Source organism: Aureobasidium subglaciale (genome assembly GCF_000721755.1).
Source record: "Aureobasidium subglaciale EXF-2481 unplaced genomic scaffold scaffold_21, whole genome shotgun sequence".
NCBI classification, from domain to species: Eukaryota; Fungi; Ascomycota; class Dothideomycetes; order Dothideales; family Saccotheciaceae; genus Aureobasidium; species Aureobasidium subglaciale.
In genome coordinates this window covers 91,890-108,844 of record NW_013566974.1, presented here as the reverse complement: position 1 = coordinate 108,844, position 16,955 = coordinate 91,890, and the positions used below count along the sequence as shown (strand labels likewise).

At 50.7% G+C, this 16,955-nt stretch overlaps 9 protein-coding genes across 9 annotated transcripts; 3 read left to right on the top strand and 6 right to left on the bottom strand.

Annotated features, from left to right (window-relative positions):
• Positions 1-151: 151 nt before the first annotated feature.
• AUEXF2481DRAFT_42918 (uncharacterized protein) lies at positions 152-2,582 on the top strand. Its single transcript, XM_013485519.1, has 3 exons — positions 152-727; positions 990-1,212; positions 1,263-2,582. The coding sequence occupies exons 1-3, from the start codon at positions 367-369 to the stop codon at positions 2,161-2,163; spliced, it is 1,485 nt and encodes a 494-aa protein (XP_013340973.1). The 5' UTR covers positions 152-366; the 3' UTR covers positions 2,164-2,582.
• AUEXF2481DRAFT_420118 (uncharacterized protein) lies at positions 2,295-4,749 on the bottom strand. The gene is made up of 2 exons (XM_013485597.1): positions 3,448-4,749; positions 2,295-3,389 (listed from the first exon to the last, which is right to left on the bottom strand). The coding sequence occupies exons 1-2, from the start codon at positions 4,351-4,353 to the stop codon at positions 2,427-2,429; spliced, it is 1,869 nt and encodes a 622-aa protein (XP_013341051.1). The 5' UTR covers positions 4,354-4,749; the 3' UTR covers positions 2,295-2,426.
• Positions 4,509-5,213, bottom strand: AUEXF2481DRAFT_420126 (uncharacterized protein). The gene has a single exon (XM_013485596.1). The coding sequence runs from the start codon at positions 5,036-5,038 to the stop codon at positions 4,664-4,666; it is 375 nt and encodes a 124-aa protein (XP_013341050.1). The 5' UTR covers positions 5,039-5,213; the 3' UTR covers positions 4,509-4,663.
• AUEXF2481DRAFT_7557 (uncharacterized protein) lies at positions 5,146-5,817 on the bottom strand (the record flags this gene model as incomplete). Its single annotated transcript, XM_013485465.1, has 2 exons — positions 5,146-5,729; positions 5,781-5,817. The coding sequence occupies 2 exons, from the start codon at positions 5,815-5,817 to the stop codon at positions 5,146-5,148; spliced, it is 621 nt and encodes a 206-aa protein (XP_013340919.1).
• A 2,886-nt stretch (positions 5,818-8,703) lies between these two features.
• On the bottom strand, positions 8,704-10,459 carry AUEXF2481DRAFT_42913 (uncharacterized protein). Its single transcript, XM_013485518.1, has 2 exons — positions 9,771-10,459; positions 8,704-9,682 (listed from the first exon to the last, which is right to left on the bottom strand). The coding sequence occupies exons 1-2, from the start codon at positions 9,982-9,984 to the stop codon at positions 8,955-8,957; spliced, it is 942 nt and encodes a 313-aa protein (XP_013340972.1). The 5' UTR covers positions 9,985-10,459; the 3' UTR covers positions 8,704-8,954.
• A 553-nt stretch (positions 10,460-11,012) lies between these two features.
• AUEXF2481DRAFT_68507 (uncharacterized protein) lies at positions 11,013-12,756 on the top strand (the record flags this gene model as incomplete). Its single annotated transcript, XM_013485570.1, has 3 exons — positions 11,013-11,546; positions 11,600-12,394; positions 12,445-12,756. The coding sequence occupies 3 exons, from the start codon at positions 11,013-11,015 to the stop codon at positions 12,754-12,756; spliced, it is 1,641 nt and encodes a 546-aa protein (XP_013341024.1).
• A 1,039-nt stretch (positions 12,757-13,795) lies between these two features.
• Positions 13,796-14,854, top strand: AUEXF2481DRAFT_7554 (uncharacterized protein; the record flags this gene model as incomplete). The annotated part of the gene is made up of 1 exon (XM_013485464.1): positions 13,796-14,854. One exon carries the CDS (start codon positions 13,796-13,798, stop codon positions 14,852-14,854), a length of 1,059 nt encoding a protein of 352 aa, XP_013340918.1.
• Positions 14,855-15,049: 195 nt separating this feature from the next.
• On the bottom strand, positions 15,050-15,584 carry AUEXF2481DRAFT_7553 (uncharacterized protein; the record flags this gene model as incomplete). Its single annotated transcript, XM_013485463.1, has 3 exons — positions 15,050-15,246; positions 15,303-15,465; positions 15,519-15,584. 3 exons carry the CDS (start codon positions 15,582-15,584, stop codon positions 15,050-15,052), a joined length of 426 nt encoding a protein of 141 aa, XP_013340917.1.
• Positions 15,585-15,807: 223 nt separating this feature from the next.
• Positions 15,808-16,641, bottom strand: AUEXF2481DRAFT_42909 (uncharacterized protein). The gene is made up of 2 exons (XM_013485517.1): positions 16,118-16,641; positions 15,808-16,031 (listed from the first exon to the last, which is right to left on the bottom strand). The coding sequence occupies exons 1-2, from the start codon at positions 16,461-16,463 to the stop codon at positions 16,027-16,029; spliced, it is 351 nt and encodes a 116-aa protein (XP_013340971.1). The 5' UTR covers positions 16,464-16,641; the 3' UTR covers positions 15,808-16,026.
• Between the last annotated feature and the right edge of the window lie 314 nt (positions 16,642-16,955).

The following is a 16,955-nucleotide window of genomic DNA, read 5'->3' as shown; positions in this document are numbered from 1 at the left end:
CCAATAGTGCCCGTGCTTTATGGGCTGTTTTGGCCCAATAGGAAAACGCAGCCAAAGCTTGGCTCTACTCTAAATGTCTTTGCGAGCGTCATCGTTGTGGACCTTACCCCGAATGCGCTCACCAGGTTGAAGGCTCCTCTTTCCTGAGGCTCCAAACTCTTCATCTAATTCAATTTCCCCAAAAGTGTTCTTGTCTTGAACCCAGTCAACTGCAGGCGTTCTGGAAGGCGTTCTAGGAAGTGTTTCTCTTTACCCCATCACCAAGTCGATACCCTTCGGCCCCATCGTTTCAATTCAACATCCGCGGGCCGATCAACAAACCGCGATTTGGAGGCTCTTACCCTCCATCTCCATTAACTCGGCACCATGGTTTGGGAACAGCTTGAACCGACGCCGCCCCATCTTTCATACCTGCTAATCTCGTCCTTTTTGATCGTCTATTGTCTTTTCGCTACCTTTGTCAGAAATCGACTCCATCTGTCGGAGCCACCATTGGCACTTCTGGTTGGTATTCTTCTGGGGCCAAGATTACTTGGCTGGCTCAATCCAAACTACTGCTCTCAGCAAGGATGCAATGGCGATGAAAGCAGCGAGAGATGGGGATGGGGAGATACTCAAATCCAAGAGATATCTCGCGTTATTCTTGGTGTACAGGTCTTCACTGTTGGTGTTGGTCTTCCCAAGTTCTATGCCTCTAAGCACTGGAAGAGTGTTGGTATCCTTTTGAGTAAGTCCATTTGACCTCTCCAGATTGAAATCAACATCAACAAAGAGCCATGGCAGTGCGTGGCCTTTCGAGTATCGTGTGAAGCTTGAGAGACTCATCTCGATTTCATCATTTTTGAGATGGTTCTGGACTAGATCCAGGGGAACATCTGGTCCAACTGCTTCTTCAACATGGCAGTTCTTCCAGAAGAGAATTGCTTATATTGATAATCATGACCAACCATGCAATACATCAAGAAACATCATGCTGACTGTCCTTCCAGCAATCGTCATGACCGCTGGCTGGTTTATCTGTGCTCTTTTTGCCGCCTTGATGTTCAAGACAGACATCGCCACTGCCCTGACTATCGCCGCCTGTCTGACACCCACCGATCCCGTTCTGTCGGCGTCCATTCTCTCAAACAGTCAATTCAGCGGAAGGGTACCAAAACGCATCAAGGACATGTTGGCTGCCGAATCCGGTTGCAACGATGGAATATCATTCCCGTAGGTCTAACATCAAGACAGTGAAGATATGTACTTACTCCCAATTACAGGTTCCTCTACATCGGATTGTACGCACTCATTCATGCTACCCCCAAGGAGGCCGTCAAGGAGTATTTCCTCATTACCATTCTCTGGCAGTGTACTCTAGGCATCATTATCGGTCTTGTCATTGGCACCGTTTTCAACAGGCTCTTGCGCTTCTCTGATAGCCGCAAATATGTCGACCCTGCCGGTATGATCGTCTTCTATCTATTGCTCGCGATCTTCAGTGTCGGTGTAGGCAGCATCCTGGGCTCGGATGATTTCCTTGTCGCTTTCGGCGCTGGGTATGGTTTTGCTCGAGACGGCTGGTTTAGAAAGAAGATCAAGGACGCTCATCTTCCAGATGTGACCGACCTTCTGCTCAACTCTGCCATGTTCATCTACCTCGGTACCATCATCCCCTGGGAGGCCTTTGGAGCTCGCGACATCACTCCCAACGTCACGCCCTGGAGACTCTTCGGTTTTGCCGTCTTGGTCCTGCTTTTCCGACGCATCCCCATCATGCTTTTAAGTTACAAGATCAACCCGGACATTCGCACATTCCGCGAAGCACTCTTTTGCGGACATTTCGGCCCTATGGGTCTCGGTGCAGTCTTCCTCGCCATTGAAGCTCGCGCCACTCTCGAGACTGGAACTAGCGAGCCTCTACCTCAGCCTCCTAGCTTTAAGCCACCTTACAGTGATCGTGAGAGAGCTGTCGGGATGCTGTGGCCCGTTGTCTGCTTCGTCGTCATGAGCAGCACTTTTGTGCACGGACTGAGTGTTCTGGCTCTCAGTATCTCCAGCCATTTCCGCAGAAATGAGGGTGAGAGAGCGCCACTTTTGGCTCAGGAGACTGATCCCCTGGATGGTATGGAGCATGAACGTCCTGAGGATATGGATACGGATATGGAGGAGGACGAGGAATAGAGATGTTGCTGCAGACATGGAGAAGGAGACAGGAGGCTTGCTTTGATAAAATGAAACAAAAAACTAGGCTGTCGTCCTTCTATGGAAAACATAAGACAACTGGCCAATTGTAGACACCGGGGTCTAGCTCGTTGTGACGCAGAATGCATAGACCTCTATACAATCAACAATGTGGACCAACTCTCCTTTGATCCATCTACGCTCTTGTACTGATGACCTTCTCTTTTCCAGCTATGTGCGTTTGTCGTGTAACTTCAAGTCTCTTAGTCCATCCATCTGGAGACAGTAACCCAACTACGACGCACAGAGTGTCTTCTTCCAACACCATCTTCCTGTTCAGTCTCTCCCATTCCACTTCCTTGATTGTCGTCCTCGACCGAAGGCTGAATGTCCTGATCATCCTCTGTAACGCCGTCGACTTGGTTGTTGGTCTCGCTCGAGGACTGGACGAATCTAGGAGGAACACCCACACTTCTGTCTCCATGGTTGTTTGAGGACTGCACGAATCTAGGAGGAACAGGGATGTTTCTGCCTTGATTACCGCGTTGAAGCGGTGGCTGAAGAACTCTAGGGGGAATGTTCTCTTGATCATTGAGGGATTCTTCATCGCTTTCCTCGGGGATAGTGGTATGAGCAACAGGACTCGAGATGTCATGGCCAATACCAGCAGCAGTGGGGGTACGTGCTTGAGCGGTATAGTCACTGTTGCTCGCCGTCAAATCGTGCAGAGGGCGACGACGAGAAAACAGACCGCAGCAAAAAGAGCGGAAACCGGTGCTCTCACGATCTTTGCTACTGTTGGTGCCACGCTGAGCGCGTTGAGCACTTTGATGAGCAGAAGCTCCCATACTGGAAAACCTTCTCGCGATCATGGGTTGAGCGTGAGCGGGAGGGGGAGGGGGAGTAGGAGGATCCTCGTAGATCTCAAAGTCCTCGTCGTCACTGTCGCTTTCCTCTGCTCCGTTTTCAAGACTCTCGCGTATGGCGGTCATGACATCTGCCATCCCCACACCAGGATCGTTGACGGTGAAGGGTTGGATCAGTGCAATGTCACCGATGCCTGCGATGACGACACCGCAAGAAGGACGGAAATCCATGAGGTAGTCGCGGTTTTGTGATGTCCAGTGGCGAGGAGTTTGGGGGGAGGAGGGGAAGGAGATTGGAGAGGATGGTGGTGCGCGGGGCAAAGGCTGGTTTGGTGGGTTTTGACGGAGTGGGTGACGGATCTGTTGTGTGTGTGTTAGTGGTGTGTGATGAGACGGAGAGGGAGGAGAGAGGTGTTACCCAGCGTTCGTTCAGATCACGGTCGATGGGAGATGGGGTACGGACGCGCTCTTGCTCTAGCACGAGAGTCGATGGGGGTAGAGGAGGGAGGTTAGAAGGCGAGGGCAGAGAGGCTGAAGTCGAGGAAGCGACAGAGTCGAGTGAACGCCGGCTTGGTGAGATGTAGGATGCATCGACGCCTGTGTTATGTTCTCGATCGTGCTCTCCTTCCTCGCTTCTCTCGTTGTGCTCAGAGGCGTCCGTCGCGCCATCATCACTGACAGTAGTACCGAAGTATCCACCATCAACATTCCAATCAGCAATACCACCAAGACTTACACCGTATCTCCTGGTAGCATGGTTTCTCACAACCTCGGAGCCGGCAAGACGTCCAAAGTCGACACTCTGGGTGTTTCTGGGACCGTCAATGTTGTATCCCTCGTCACCAATTGGGCCATAGCGCTGACCCCACAAATCGCTAAAACTGCTCCTGGGTATCTCAACATCAAGGCGAGGACGGCTGGGATGATTGTAGATATAAGGACCATTGTGCGGGACACCAATCTGCCCCTGATTGACAATCGGTCTGGAGATTTTGGGTCTTCTGTCATCATCAAAGGTGGGTGTTTGGCGGCCCCGATGAGAAAGCGAAAACAGATGGCTAAGACGGCGACGATTGCGACTGCGAGCACCAGCGCGACTGGTGATGTTGGGATGAAGTTGCGGGCTAGGGGCCAGATGAGGAGAGTTTGGGTCGGCGAGAAAGGCGGCAGGCTCAGGGGTAAGAGTGCGATAGCCAGAGTCGTCCCTCTGCTCTGACATGTCCTGCGATCTCTGCTCCGACATCTGCGCCGACATGTCTTCATAGTTGAGTAGACTGCGCCGAAATCCAGCCTCACGGCTGCTGGGACTGCGAGGATCGTCCATTGTTGGGAAATGCAAACTCTCCGGCGCAGAGATCGCCGCCCGGGATGTATTGATAAAGTGTTACTAAATGGTGTTGGTTAAAGGCTCCTTTATGATCAATCCGATGGGTTGTGGATGCCCGTCACTGCAGAAACGATCTCTCAAGGACCAGATTTGGGATGGGTCCATAACGGGAGACGACAAAAAGGAACGGGCGGCCAGGGTGTGCTGAGAAGTGACGCTTGATACAGAATGGCGGACAAGCATGAGTGAATCGGGATACAAACTTGATCACCGACACCGTAGCTTTCATATCGATAACAGCAGGGATTTATGTGGAAATGGAAGGGCTTGACAAGGGTTTATGGATAGATATCTCTGAGGTTTGTTTGGAGGACAGGAGGAGCGCTACGGGGAAGAGCAGACTGCGTGCAAGAAAGAAAAAGACAAGGCTAATGTAGAGAGTAGGACAGCGGGAATCATGTAAACTCTGTCGAGACGCGAGTAGACGGCCTTGGTGATAGCATTGCCAGATGGATTGCTTGCCGTGGTCGCGCTTACCCTTTGTGCATAGCGGTCGAGCCTGCATGAGTGCAGAAATGCAGAGCACACTCGGTACCAGCCATGAGGCTTGACCGAGCATGGTTCGGGCAGATGTCGATGAGACAGATGGATGAGGTAGGCAAGTGTGTGTCCTGGTTGGCATGGGCCGTGGTCAGCGGCTGGCGTGCGCATTGTTGCAGTAGCAAGCGCAGAGGGCAGTGCGGGCTGGAGTTGGAGTGCTTGTGGTTGTTGAGGCAGTCTGCAACGTCTTCATCTTGCACCGGCTCTCTTCTTGTCCAGGATGTCCAGACGCAGCTTCTCGGCAGCGACCTCAACCTCGATCATCTGGCCCACGCCAATCTTCCACTGCTGTTCCAGCGCTTCCAACTCACCCTTGCGGGCATTCTGACCGTCTCTTCTTGCCCTGTCGATATCCTCCAGCTCGATCTTCCTTTGTGAGACTTCGCGCTCGGCAGTGCGGAGAATGCCTTCGAGTTGGTCGTTTGAGATCAGCCAGGCGTTCTTGCCGTATGTTTCCAGCAACGATAGATTGACCTGGCGCGACTCTAGGTATTCCGAAGAGGCATATGCTTGTTGAAGGGTTGCGCGCCATTGTTCCGTGTCGTTTGTGGCTGGCGCATCTTGTGCTTCGTAACGCGACAAGTCGATTCCAGCTTCTTTCTCCGCCCCGGAGGACAGTCGTTCGTGTTCGGCTTCGACCAAGTCGCTGAATTCGATAGGTGTGCGCTCTGGTATTGAGGGGTGAAGAGTCATCTTGTGGTCTTGAGGAAGTTCGGCTTGGATAAGAGCGCGTGCCGCTTGAAGCTCGTTCTCCGACGGCACCGCGTCAATGTCTGGCGCATTGGTCAGCGCATGTCATTCGGCGGATTCCCATTGGTACGTACAAGGCAGATAGTCCTGTGAGCTTTGAACTAAAGGCATGTTGGATGATGTGAATGGTCGTGATAAAATGTGGTCCGCATGAAACTCCAGATTGACGTCGGCTTCGAATGCGCCAAGCCAAACTTACTTCTCCGCGAGCCTCCAAGAGCTGACGGATGCATGTAGGTAGTAAGAGCTTAAGGATAATCATAAATGTTATGATTGTTCTCATAGATCATGTTACTTAATACTCTGCTACTCTCATGGTTACTGGCAATGCATTTTGTTGTTCTGCTTACCATGTTAGCACCTCAAACAATGACGTGACTACAGCCACTTTTTACACAGCCAGGGTGCCACCCTTTACAAGCATTGTAAACACTATCGACGACATTTCAGCGCCATCTTTGACATCTGTTCTTTTGTGATACACTGATCCGTACGTCTAGCATACTTTACATTTGATTCCGGCTTATTGTTGCATGAACTCCTGTTTTATGAGTCATATGACCAAATCCATGTTTTGGAATACACTTCTCCAGAACTTCGACCAACACCACTTGGTCTCTATACCACACTTCTACTAACATCAGAAACACATATGACGTCAACAGAGAACGCGTGAATCTCGCGTTCGATGCCGTCATCGCGATTCGCGTTCGAAATACAAGCACTCATCATCGACATTCACATTTCATCACATCAACCATGTCGATCTAAACAGACTATTGCATAAGAAGCAAGGGATGGAAAAGCCCACGAGTGTATAGACTTCACCCTCCCTCGCCAAGTGCTTGCTTTCCTACTGCAAAACTCCTGCTCTTACGCATTGTGCTGCGGAGCCTTTTTTCTGGAGCCTTTCCTCTAACAGTAGAGTCGCGTCGCAAACACTATAGTCGATGAAGAGGCCAGGTCGATGTCGTAGATGCATAGTGTCGAGACCTTTCTGTTTCAGAGATGCGATAGGAGAGTTTATGATGTGTCGCAATGTTATAAGAATAGATGTAACGAAGACTGGAAATGGAGAAGAGGCTTGTAAGTAAGGAACAAGTGAACTCATCTTCAGGGTCAATGGCGAAAGGCGAGTGACACTCTTCATGGGTTTCTCAAGAGCTTCACATAGGGGAGATGAGAGACTGTAATGCAACGCAAGAATCTAGGAAGAAACTGTAGCGAAAGTTGAGGCATAGAGACACAAGAGATTGATTGTTGACCTGACTCTCTTGTTGCGCTTGATTCGCCAGTGTCTTCGCCATCTGATCCAAAGACATCGCTGTCGCCAGCGCACGGGGTTTCTTGGGGGTGGTCATGTTGGTGTTGAGTTGAAGCTAAAGCTGAAGTTCAGAAGATGGTAATGAGAGGTAGCGGTGGAGAGGCTGTTGTCCGCGTGAGAGCACATCAAGAAGCATGATTCAGATAAGCAGCCTGCATTGAAGCGACCATCGGAAACTATGATTGCTTCTCATCTCCAGGGAACATCACTCAAGTCGGCAGCGACAGTGGTGGAATGTGTTGTGGTCCTTCTGGAAGGTGGTGGGACAATGTGGAGAAAGCATCCGAGAAACGAAAGTGCAAGTGCCGGCTTTGGAGTTCACCTTCCTTGGCGGGAGCAACATACCACATTTCCAGTTGTTTTTTTGGGAATTTCTCACTTCTTGCTTATCACTCGAGTCTTTGCTGCTCGAGATGCTCATGAAGATTGGCTTTATCGCTGTGGTGGGATTTGGTGGTGCGCGATGTTTACGGCAATGTTTGATGATGCTTCCTGGACCGCTTTGCCGAGACCGCACCACTGGATGAAGACTGGACATTTGGGGGACCAACACTTGTGAAGAAAACTCCATTGCAAAGGATGCATATCATCCTTGGACCTAGTTTGTTTGGACTGCCTTATCTGGAAAGATTTCTGGAGAAATGTATCGATCGAGTTCGTCGCTTGGTCCCAATTCTCACGCAGCTATGCCTCAGACTCAAACCATGCACCCAAAGGCGTCGGAACGAATTCAGAACTTTTACAGAAACAGATCATCAGGCATAGCTAGACAAGAGCGGGAAAGCGAGGATTACACAACTTGAATCTGTTTGACCATGAGGAAACCGGAAAAGAAAGAGAGAAAGTAAACACAACCTGCTTGACGATAACAGAATCGACTCCAATTACAATGAACTAACCACAGTCAACTCTGGGATACGGCTTCTAGCCATCCGTGTCGAGATCTCCGGCCCGTATTGACCTATACCTGCCAGCGCTATCGGACCTTGTCGCCGCTGGACATTGACTGTCTCCAGGCGTCCAGTATCTCCTCGCTAGATCCCCCCATGCCGTTCGAGACTCTGGTGGCGAGAACAGATTCCATTGGACGACACTGAAGAAGGCTGAGGTCAGGAGATCAGGCCAGATGAGGGGGTTGCCAGGTACCAGCCCTAACGTAGACGATACAAGCGAGTCACAAGCCCAGATCTCTACCCGGATCAGGACCGCTGCTACTCATCTCCGCCTCGAGCTGCGTGTACATCCGCTTCCGATGAGAAAAAGCACATGCTCATCTTCCTGGAACGTCCGAGACCTACAGCAGAGTTCGACTTCGTTCGTTGAGGGATTATGGAGATTCGTGTTCACCGAAAGCGCGAACAGTGCCGATTTCACCATCCGGAGGCACGGCAGCCGGGGTCGGCATCAACAAGCGCAGCGACACTCATCAATAATTCGCTGTACGAATGTGGCTGCGCGACCATCGCCTCGATGATCGTCCTTGTTCTGCGTCTCGTCTGCTATTAGCGTCTTGAGATGTATCATATCACTTTTCTGCCAAGATGATACTCTTGGAGGCCCTATCATACATACCACGGGAATAGGGTCAGTATGATTGCCCCACGGGGAGGTACGCCACCTTCACGACTGTCACTTGTATGATGCTTGCGGGGCTGGGTGCACTTGAGGGGTCTCCATAATGGCACCTCTATGTGACATGTGAATATCGCCTCAGTTCCGGACATCTCATTCGTGAGCGCTAATGCTGTCTCTGAGACCATTCTCCGGAGATGTACAGCTTATTTTCTGGACGGTCGCCTCGATCACACGGATTGTACACAATGAAGCTGCCATAAAAGTATTTTATATACATGAAACGCACTTTCGCAACCGGCACCGTGTCTTGGAGGACTGCAAGTCTGTTCACAACCCCAGTCGCATATCATCAATGACCCTTGGCCAACTGCGCTGCAATCACTTCTTTGACTTTAGCGACTGGCAGCTGGTCCAGTGTCTTGCCCGTCCAATACATCGACTGCTCCAGACCTTGGTAGATCATGGCCTCTGTTCCCAAGATGACGTTCCATCCAGCATTCTTCGAAATCTCAGCAATCTCGGTGTGTGGGTTGGGATGGTAGCACATCTCCAAGATTGCACCCTTGTGAGGCTTGCCCAAGAAGATTTCCAGGACCTTGCGAGCGGTCTGCTCAGCTTCAGTGACAGGAGGGAAGTCGGGTACGCAAGATACGATGGCACCAGGACCTTCGAGCTCTTCTGCCTGCTCGACAGTAGCAGTGTGAATCACACCATCACCATAGCCTTGCTCTGTACACCAAGATACGACAGCATCCACCTCAGCCTTGTCACGGTTGACAACGTACACCTTGCTACACTTCATAAACTTCTTGAGCGCGTAGACAGCACTGCGAGCTGCACCACCACCACCAACAACCATACCTGGTCGGCCGTGGAAGACTTCGTCCGGATTCGAGATGTTCTGGTAAAAGGCTTCGCGGATGCCGATAACGTCTGTGTTCGTACCGACGAGGATTCGCTTGTCACCGTGCTTGCGGAGGTATAATGTGTTGACAGCACCGACTTCACGGCCTTCCTGTGTGAGTTCGTCCACGTGCTTCATGATGGCCACTTTGTGGGGCATGGTAACGGAGGCGCCTTTTGTCGCATACAAGTTAGATAATGGTCGTATATTAAGTAGGTGCAAGCAGTTCAGTATGCTGCCTTTACAGGTCTCAAAACGCACCAAGGAATTTGTCCTCGCGGACTAATGATAGGAACATCGACATATCGGTTGAAGGTAGGAAGAATTGCTCCCAGTTGAGCCCAATCTCGCCAAAGATGGTTTTGTGCATCAATGGCGACATTGAGTGGTTGATGGGCCATCCGAACAAATAACCACAGCGCTCCACATGGTCGTGGGCAGGTCTTTCGCAAGAGATGATACGTTGGTTCTGCATCTTGTGTGGTTTGTGTCTTTGGTTGATGATGTTTCAAAAGTTTTTGAAGAGGTATAGCTTCTGGTATCAAGAAAACTTCGAGGAAGGGTATCTCAAGCTATTGGAAAAAGCTCTGCCAGTTGTCACCTTCAATTTGGTCAGCAAAACTACCCCGCGAGCTACAGACGACGGTAAGCAATGTCGGGTCCTGGAGTAAGGAGGGCTTGTGGGTTGGGAGGGTGGTTCTTCGTGTTCACGGACGTCGTCTTGGCTGGCATTGGGGGAGCTTGCGGTCACACGTCACCGAATTACACGGGTCCGGATCCGCAGTCTTTCGGCCCTGGGTAAACACACCCGTACCTCGGGAGCGCTGTCTGCTGTATCAACCTACAACAAACTGCTGTTTGGATCTGTCCAAATAGGTGGTTATCCAAGCGAGATCGACGGAGACTGATCAATTTTTCTGTGGGTTACAGAGCTAGATCGTCGTCTCTTGACATAGTCCATCCTCGCGTTTCGCATCGTGTTTTCACACCGATATCAATAACCTCCACGAACGGACAGGTGAGGGTGTGACTACCACCGGCTAAGATCTTATCCGACGTGGTTGTTGCCTGCCGTAACGACTTGCCGCGGACCGGGAATTCCATGTCTTCCCGAGGTCGGGCACCAAAAAGGTAAGAGCGTCGCCGCCTTTCTACAAGGTTTCGAGGTAAATCTCAGCCACGGCGCTTGGCATAGCTTTGGGGAATATGGAAGTCTGGGCTTGTCGAAACGGCGTGGGGACCTTGCAAAAATCTGATCGATTCTTCGAGCTCGTGTCGAGAGGTCAGCAAACCAGCTTCCGGACCACCAACCCACCCTTGTTTTGCTCTTTTTCCACGTTGTTGATCTCTGCACTGGCCTACCCCGCGGAGTCCCCAGTCCCCAGACCCCAGGGCAGACCTCTAGTATATTAGGCCATCTGTTTCCCCGTCTTCCTTTCTCTTTCTTCTCTCCGTTACGACCTTCCCTCTCTTCACAACTCTATCCCATCGCAGAGTCTCATCATGGGTCTTCTCACTCTCGTTGAAGACAGGCCCACCCCCAAGGAGGTCTACAACTGGCGCGTCTATGCTTGCGCTGCTGTAGCCTCGTTCGCTTCTTGCATGATCGGTTATGATTCTGCTTTCATCGGAACCACTCTCGCTCTTCCTTCGTTTCAGAAAGAATTTGGCTGGAAACGTAAGCCAGCAGCCGATGTCACATTCATCAAGGAGAACATTGTCTCCGTCTACCAGGCCGGTGCCTTCTTCGGTGCCCTTGGTGCCTACATCAGCGCTCACTACCTTGGTCGCCAAAAATCTCTCTGGGTCTACGTCGTCGTATTCATGGTCGGTGCTGGTATTATGTTGAAGGCTGCCAACGGTGATCTCGCTCCTATCTACGCCGGCAGAGTTCTCACTGGTATCGGTGTGGGTGGTGCTTCCATGGTTGTCCCTATCTACATTTCCGAAATTGCCCCTCCAGCAGTCAGAGGTCGTTTGGTCGGTATCTACGAACTTGGATGGCAAATCGGTGGTCTCGTCGGTTTCTGGATCAACGTAAGTACAACAAAAAACAGTTAATATGAGTCACAATGCTAACGATCATCCAGTACGGCATCGCCGAGACACTTCCCAGCAACCACGACCAGTGGATCATCCCCTTCGCCGTTCAACTCATCCCTGGAGGACTTCTTGCTATCGGATCTATCTGGCTCAAGGAGTCACCTCGTTGGTTGTTCTCCAAGGGCAAGCGTGAGCAAGGTCTCAAGAACTTGCTTTGGATCAGAAACCTCCCTGCCGACAACTTCTACATTGTCGAGGAGATCTCTTTCATCGAGTCTGCTCTTGAGGAGCAGAAGTCGAGCGTCGGTCTTGGATTCTTCGACCCTTTCAAGGCTGTTTTCAAGAGCCGAAGCCTTCAATGGCGCGTGTTCCTCGGTACCACTCTCTTCATCTTCCAGAACGGCTCAGGCATCAACGCCATCAACTACTACAGTCCTACCGTCTTCAAGTCTCTCGGTATTGTTGGAGGTAACACTTCCTTCCTTACCACTGGATTGTTCGGTGTTGTCAAGACCACCTTCACTCTTATCTGGCTCTTCTTCCTGATCGACAAGGTCGGACGTCGCAACTTGCTTCTTATCGGAGCTATTGGTGGTGCTTGCTGTATGCTTATCATCGGTGGCTACCTTGCCAGTCCACTTGTCGACACTTCTGCAGCAGCCACCGCTGTCGCCAAGCCGCTCTCATCTGGAGGTATTGCCGCCGTGTTCTTCTTCTACCTTTGGACTGCCTTCTACACACCCTCATGGAACGGTACCCCTTGGGTCATCAACTCTGAGATGTACGAGCAGAACGTCCGTGCTCTGGGCCAAGCTATGGCTGCCGCCAGCAACTGGTTCTGGGTAAGTTTCTGAATTCTCGAGTTTTTTTCATATCGCTTACCATCAACCAGAATTTCATCATTGCTAGATTCACCGGTCAGATGTTTGCAAACATGGGCAAGTCAGGGTGTGGAGTATATTTCTTCTTCGCCGGCATGATGTTCCTCTCCGTCATTTTCGTCTGGTTCTGCATCCCCGAGACTAAATCGGTCCCTCTCGAGTCCATGAACAGACTCTTCGAGATCAAGCCTTGCAGCAAGGCCAATGCTATCATCATGCGCGAGGTGCAGGAAGCAGAGGCCGAGTTCCGCGAGGATGCCGAAGGCGCTGGTTTGAGCCTCGAGAAGAGCAAGGTTGCTTACGTCGAGGACAGTGCTGTCTGAACAGCTTTCGGGATTAAGCTACAGGCTCATTGTACATAGCGATTTGTTTTTTTATTATGACTATCAGAGAATCTCATGCAAATTATTCTCCATCTAATCCGCAATCCTTACACTCTCCTTTCGCGCATTATCAATTTTAAATACCATAGCAAATCAACTAGACGGAACTGGAGCGCATAGTAAGGACTGTCTCAGCTAACGAGAAGGTTCACATCCAAGCATGACCTGATTGAATTCGATGTGGACAACCGTGGAATCAATGGTATCCCTACAAGTTTGGGTGGGTGGCATCTGCTGAAAACGACGTCGTCCGTACAAGTCATCAACACATGCCTGGCCTTGATCAGGCTGGGGGAGCTGAATACAATCGCCAATAACACGTCGTGGCAAAAGGGTTGTGTCCTCAACGTCCGTTCCACGCTAGACGTCGTGGGAATTTTTATACTTCCGGCTTGTTCTTCAAGCAATCAGCCACGAGCGAGACCGCAAGGAGATGACCGTCGGAAGCGGGCGGTTCAGAGAGCCAGCGGCGCCGTCAGACGGCCACGGTACCGTCCAATGCCGAGTCCGTTGATGACTCTAGCAAATCAAACGCAGAGAAGAGCGGGATTCCCACCAAATTGTACGGATGCACACGCGGTATCCGGAGAAGGAGAGGGGTCTCCAGGCTGGAGGCCGCCCCGGATGTTCTTCTCGGCTGGTGCTTATCGGCCCGTCTCCTGTACGCTCCGCAGCCAAGACCTACGTCGTGCTTGCTTATCTCGAACTGTACTTCTCATGATGCGTGCCCTTTTCTCTCGGATGACCATCACGGTAACTCCATTACCTGTGCAGAATATTGACGAGTCTGAATAGCTTCCCCAGCCGTTGAGCGCGATTCCTGTATTTTCCATCTTCAAGGCAGGTGCTACTATTCACAATTTTCTCACATTTCGTCTCTGCTCCGCTACATCGACATCTGTGATCAACCAATCTCGGGACAAACTCTTCTTCGCATACACTGTCACACCCAATAGACCATCTCATATTTGCCAGCATCATGACACACCAACTCGGTATCTCCTCAATGTCTCTGGGACGAGCCTGGGTCCACGACTTGGTGCCCAAGCTCGACCAAGCAGCAAAATATGGCTATGCTGGTGTCGAGATATTCTACGAGGACCTGGTATACCATGCCAAGAAGTATCCAGGAGGCGAAACTCCTGACAACCAAATACGAGCTGCACAAGACATCAGCTCAATGTGCAAATCCCGCAACCTCGCTGTTATCAGCCTCCAACCATTCATGCATTACGAAGGCCTCATCGACCGCCAAAAACATGCCGAGCGAATTGAAGACCTCAAATTATGGTTCAAACTCGCACATGCTCTGGAGACCGATATGATTGCCATTCCGGCATCTTTTCTGCCTGAGTCGGAGTGCACTGGAGACATGTCAGTCATCGTTGCAGATTTGCAAGAGGCCGCCGATCTGGGTGCAGCTCAAAACCCGCCTCTTCGTTTCAACTATGAAGCTCTCTGCTGGAGCACGCATTGCCAAACATGGGAGCAGAGCTGGGAAGTAGTTGAAGCAGTCGACCGTCCAAACTTTGGTCTATGTCTCGACACCTTCAATATCGCCGGTCGTATCTACGCAGACCCTACGCAACCATCGGGCAAGCGACCAACAGCAGATGCCGACATGGCTGCATCCATTGCTACAAAGCTCGTCCGTCCCGATAAGCTCTTTTTCGTGCAAGTCGTGGATGCAGAGAGGCTTGATGCGCCGCTAGTCAAGGGTCATCCATTCTATGACCCTGAACAAAATGCTCGTATGTCATGGTCGCGCAACTGCAGACTATTCTACGGCGAACAAGACCGCGGTGGCTATCTGCCTATCCGCGAGATCTTGAAAGCTATTTTGCACGACTTGGGTTATAGTGGATGGCTGAGCTTCGAATTGTTCAACCGCAGTATGGCAGATCCTAGCCCCGAAACGCCAGCCGAGCATGCTCGTCGCGGTGCGGAGTCTTGGGAGAAAATAGTAGCTGATCTCGAGCTGAACGGCCATGCTGCCGACAGTGCTGTCAGTGTTGGCTCTTCAACCGCCAAAGCATGATCGCTACGTTTGATTTGTTTATTGCATCAATGTATGGCGTTTTTTTTTTTTGCATATCTGTATATACTCTCTAGATCGACATGCCCTTCTGTGGCCTTTCCAAGCATTTGTTTTCCAATAACCAATGACCGTCTCCAATAATACAAGATGAGCTTTCAACATCGACAGTTCTTTGTCAAAACACCGCCTTTGCACTTAAGCAGAAGGTGGCATGCCCTCAAACTGCATGCAACCCTCGACAGGAGCAATCCACTTCAGCCTCTTCGCAGTATAGATCTCAATGGTAGGCTTGGAGTCTTGCAGCATACTAAGATCGTCAAAGACACCTGCTCTAATCACTGCCGTCCCCGACTCCTTATCAGAAGACACATCAGTGCCGTAAACAGGAGTACCTAAACATAGTATCAGCATCACATTCTCACCCATTATAATTATATCCATTACTCACCACAATCATTGCAGTAATAGTTCTCGTATGCCTTGCCCGAGTCTGACATCTTGGGAAGCGTCGCAGGTGTGCCAGTGACGGTGAGGTCTGACTTTAGAACAATGAAGTTGTAGCTGTAAGGGCAGCTGGTGATTTTACGACAGTCGGCGCAGTGGCAAAGAGCCTTAGTAGACTGTCAGTATCTGACAACATATAGTTGTAGTTCTTTTTACTCACAATTGTCTGTGGCTGGCCGCTGAGCTCGACCCTGATTTTCTTGCACGAACAGCTTCCGGTAAGCATGGCTGCGACGACTTTGTGGGAGCTTGATGATCGGATGTTGGATCAATGGCGAATTGGAAAAAGATGTAGCAAAGGTATATGGACAGATATGCCTGATCAAATCATGAGACTATGAACAGTTGAGAAATCTAGGTACCAAGCATATTATGCGCCCGGGCCCTTCACCGCCAATTCGATGAGCATACCAACCTTGACTCGAGGTACGTGTTGAACATATATCAGACGCACTATTACTTTCTCGTCAGTATCGAACTTCTGACTAATTGATCGGAAACCACGATTGTGTCGATGACAAGTTCTTGTCGTGCAGTCGCGAAAGCGGATGCCAACGCCGAGTGGACAGATCACCACATTGACTCGAGGATATCAATACTCTCTTGATCGCACAGTACATTCTTGTATTATGACAAGAGCAATCACTTTCAATAAGCTATACAATAACTCAGGGTAAAGTTGCGCGATGTTTGCGTTCATGTGCCGAAGCTCTCCTCCACTCCCCAAACGAAGCGCAGGCAGCTGACTTGAAAGTCCAGTATCCGGTAAAGGAAGATGACCGTTACTATCTTTTCTTGCACTTCTTCTCGACATCTTCCTTGGATTGTACTGGACCACCGCCATTGCGATCCTTGAGTAGGTTAGAGACTTGTCTGACACCAGGAATGTTGCGCCAGGTGATGCCTCTGATGCCTTTCTTCTCTTTGGCCTTCTTGTTGTTGAAGTCGAACGTTGTGTTTTGCTGTCTAAGAACCTGGCTTGAAGATCCGGAAGAAGTGCATCCCAAGATACGAAGAGGAAGCGAGTCATCGCCAAACACGAGAGGCCCGGCTGTGTCACCATTGTTGAGGACGGAAAGAGGCTTGCGGTCAGCACTGGCGCCATTCTCAGAGTCGCCAGTGGTAGCAGTAGTAGAAGACTGAAGATTTTCATTGACGTCTGTGATCTCGACCTCGAGTTGTGTCGGCAGCGGTGGTCACGACAGCGGCAGCAGCAGCATCAGCCACTTCGGCAGTACTGGCCGCATCAGCCTCACCCTCAGTGACCTCGATCTCGATTTCTTCCCCATAATCCGTCTCCTCTAGCTCGTCTTTGGAGTCTGGGGGACGGTCTGCCTCCATGTCTTTTGCCAGATTGTTCAAGACTGTGCGCAACTCCTGCATAAGCCCATCATTGACTCTGTTCGTGCCCAAAGGGTACTGCAAACGCGCGGCGCCATAGAGGATTTCGGCGGCGACGCGATGTTCCTAGATGACTCCTCGTCAGCGCTGACACTCCGATTCCCAAGTCCACTTCTCCTTGTCTTGATTGTCTTAAGCCGGAATGAGCAACACCATGCTCACCAATATTGGATCTTCTCATCCCCTCCACCATTTT

Excerpts from the sequence above, each read along its gene's own strand:
- AUEXF2481DRAFT_42918 (XM_013485519.1), top strand. The coding sequence starts at position 367 with ATGGTTTGGGAACAGCTTGAACCGACGCCGCCCCATCTTTCATACCTG. Across the intron at positions 728-989 it reads GAGTGTTGGTATCCTTTTGA|CAATCGTCATGACCGCTGGC; the intron begins GTAAGTCCATTT and ends CTGTCCTTCCAG. Across the intron at positions 1,213-1,262 it reads AACGATGGAATATCATTCCC|GTTCCTCTACATCGGATTGT; the intron begins GTAGGTCTAACA and ends TCCCAATTACAG.
- AUEXF2481DRAFT_420118 (XM_013485597.1), bottom strand. The coding sequence starts at position 4,353 with ATGGACGATCCTCGCAGTCCCAGCAGCCGTGAGGCTGGATTTCGGCGC. Across the intron at positions 3,390-3,447 it reads GTGATCTGAACGAACGCTGG|ATCCGTCACCCACTCCGTCA; the intron begins GTAACACCTCTC and ends CACACACAACAG.
- AUEXF2481DRAFT_420126 (XM_013485596.1), bottom strand. The coding sequence starts at position 5,038 with ATGCCAACCAGGACACACACTTGCCTACCTCATCCATCTGTCTCATCG.
- AUEXF2481DRAFT_42913 (XM_013485518.1), bottom strand. The coding sequence starts at position 9,984 with ATGCAGAACCAACGTATCATCTCTTGCGAAAGACCTGCCCACGACCAT. Across the intron at positions 9,683-9,770 it reads CCGCGAGGACAAATTCCTTG|GCGCCTCCGTTACCATGCCC; the intron begins GTGCGTTTTGAG and ends ATGCGACAAAAG.
- AUEXF2481DRAFT_42909 (XM_013485517.1), bottom strand. The coding sequence starts at position 16,463 with ATGGCGCCAGTGCTGACCGCAAGCCTCTTTCCGTCCTCAACAATGGTG.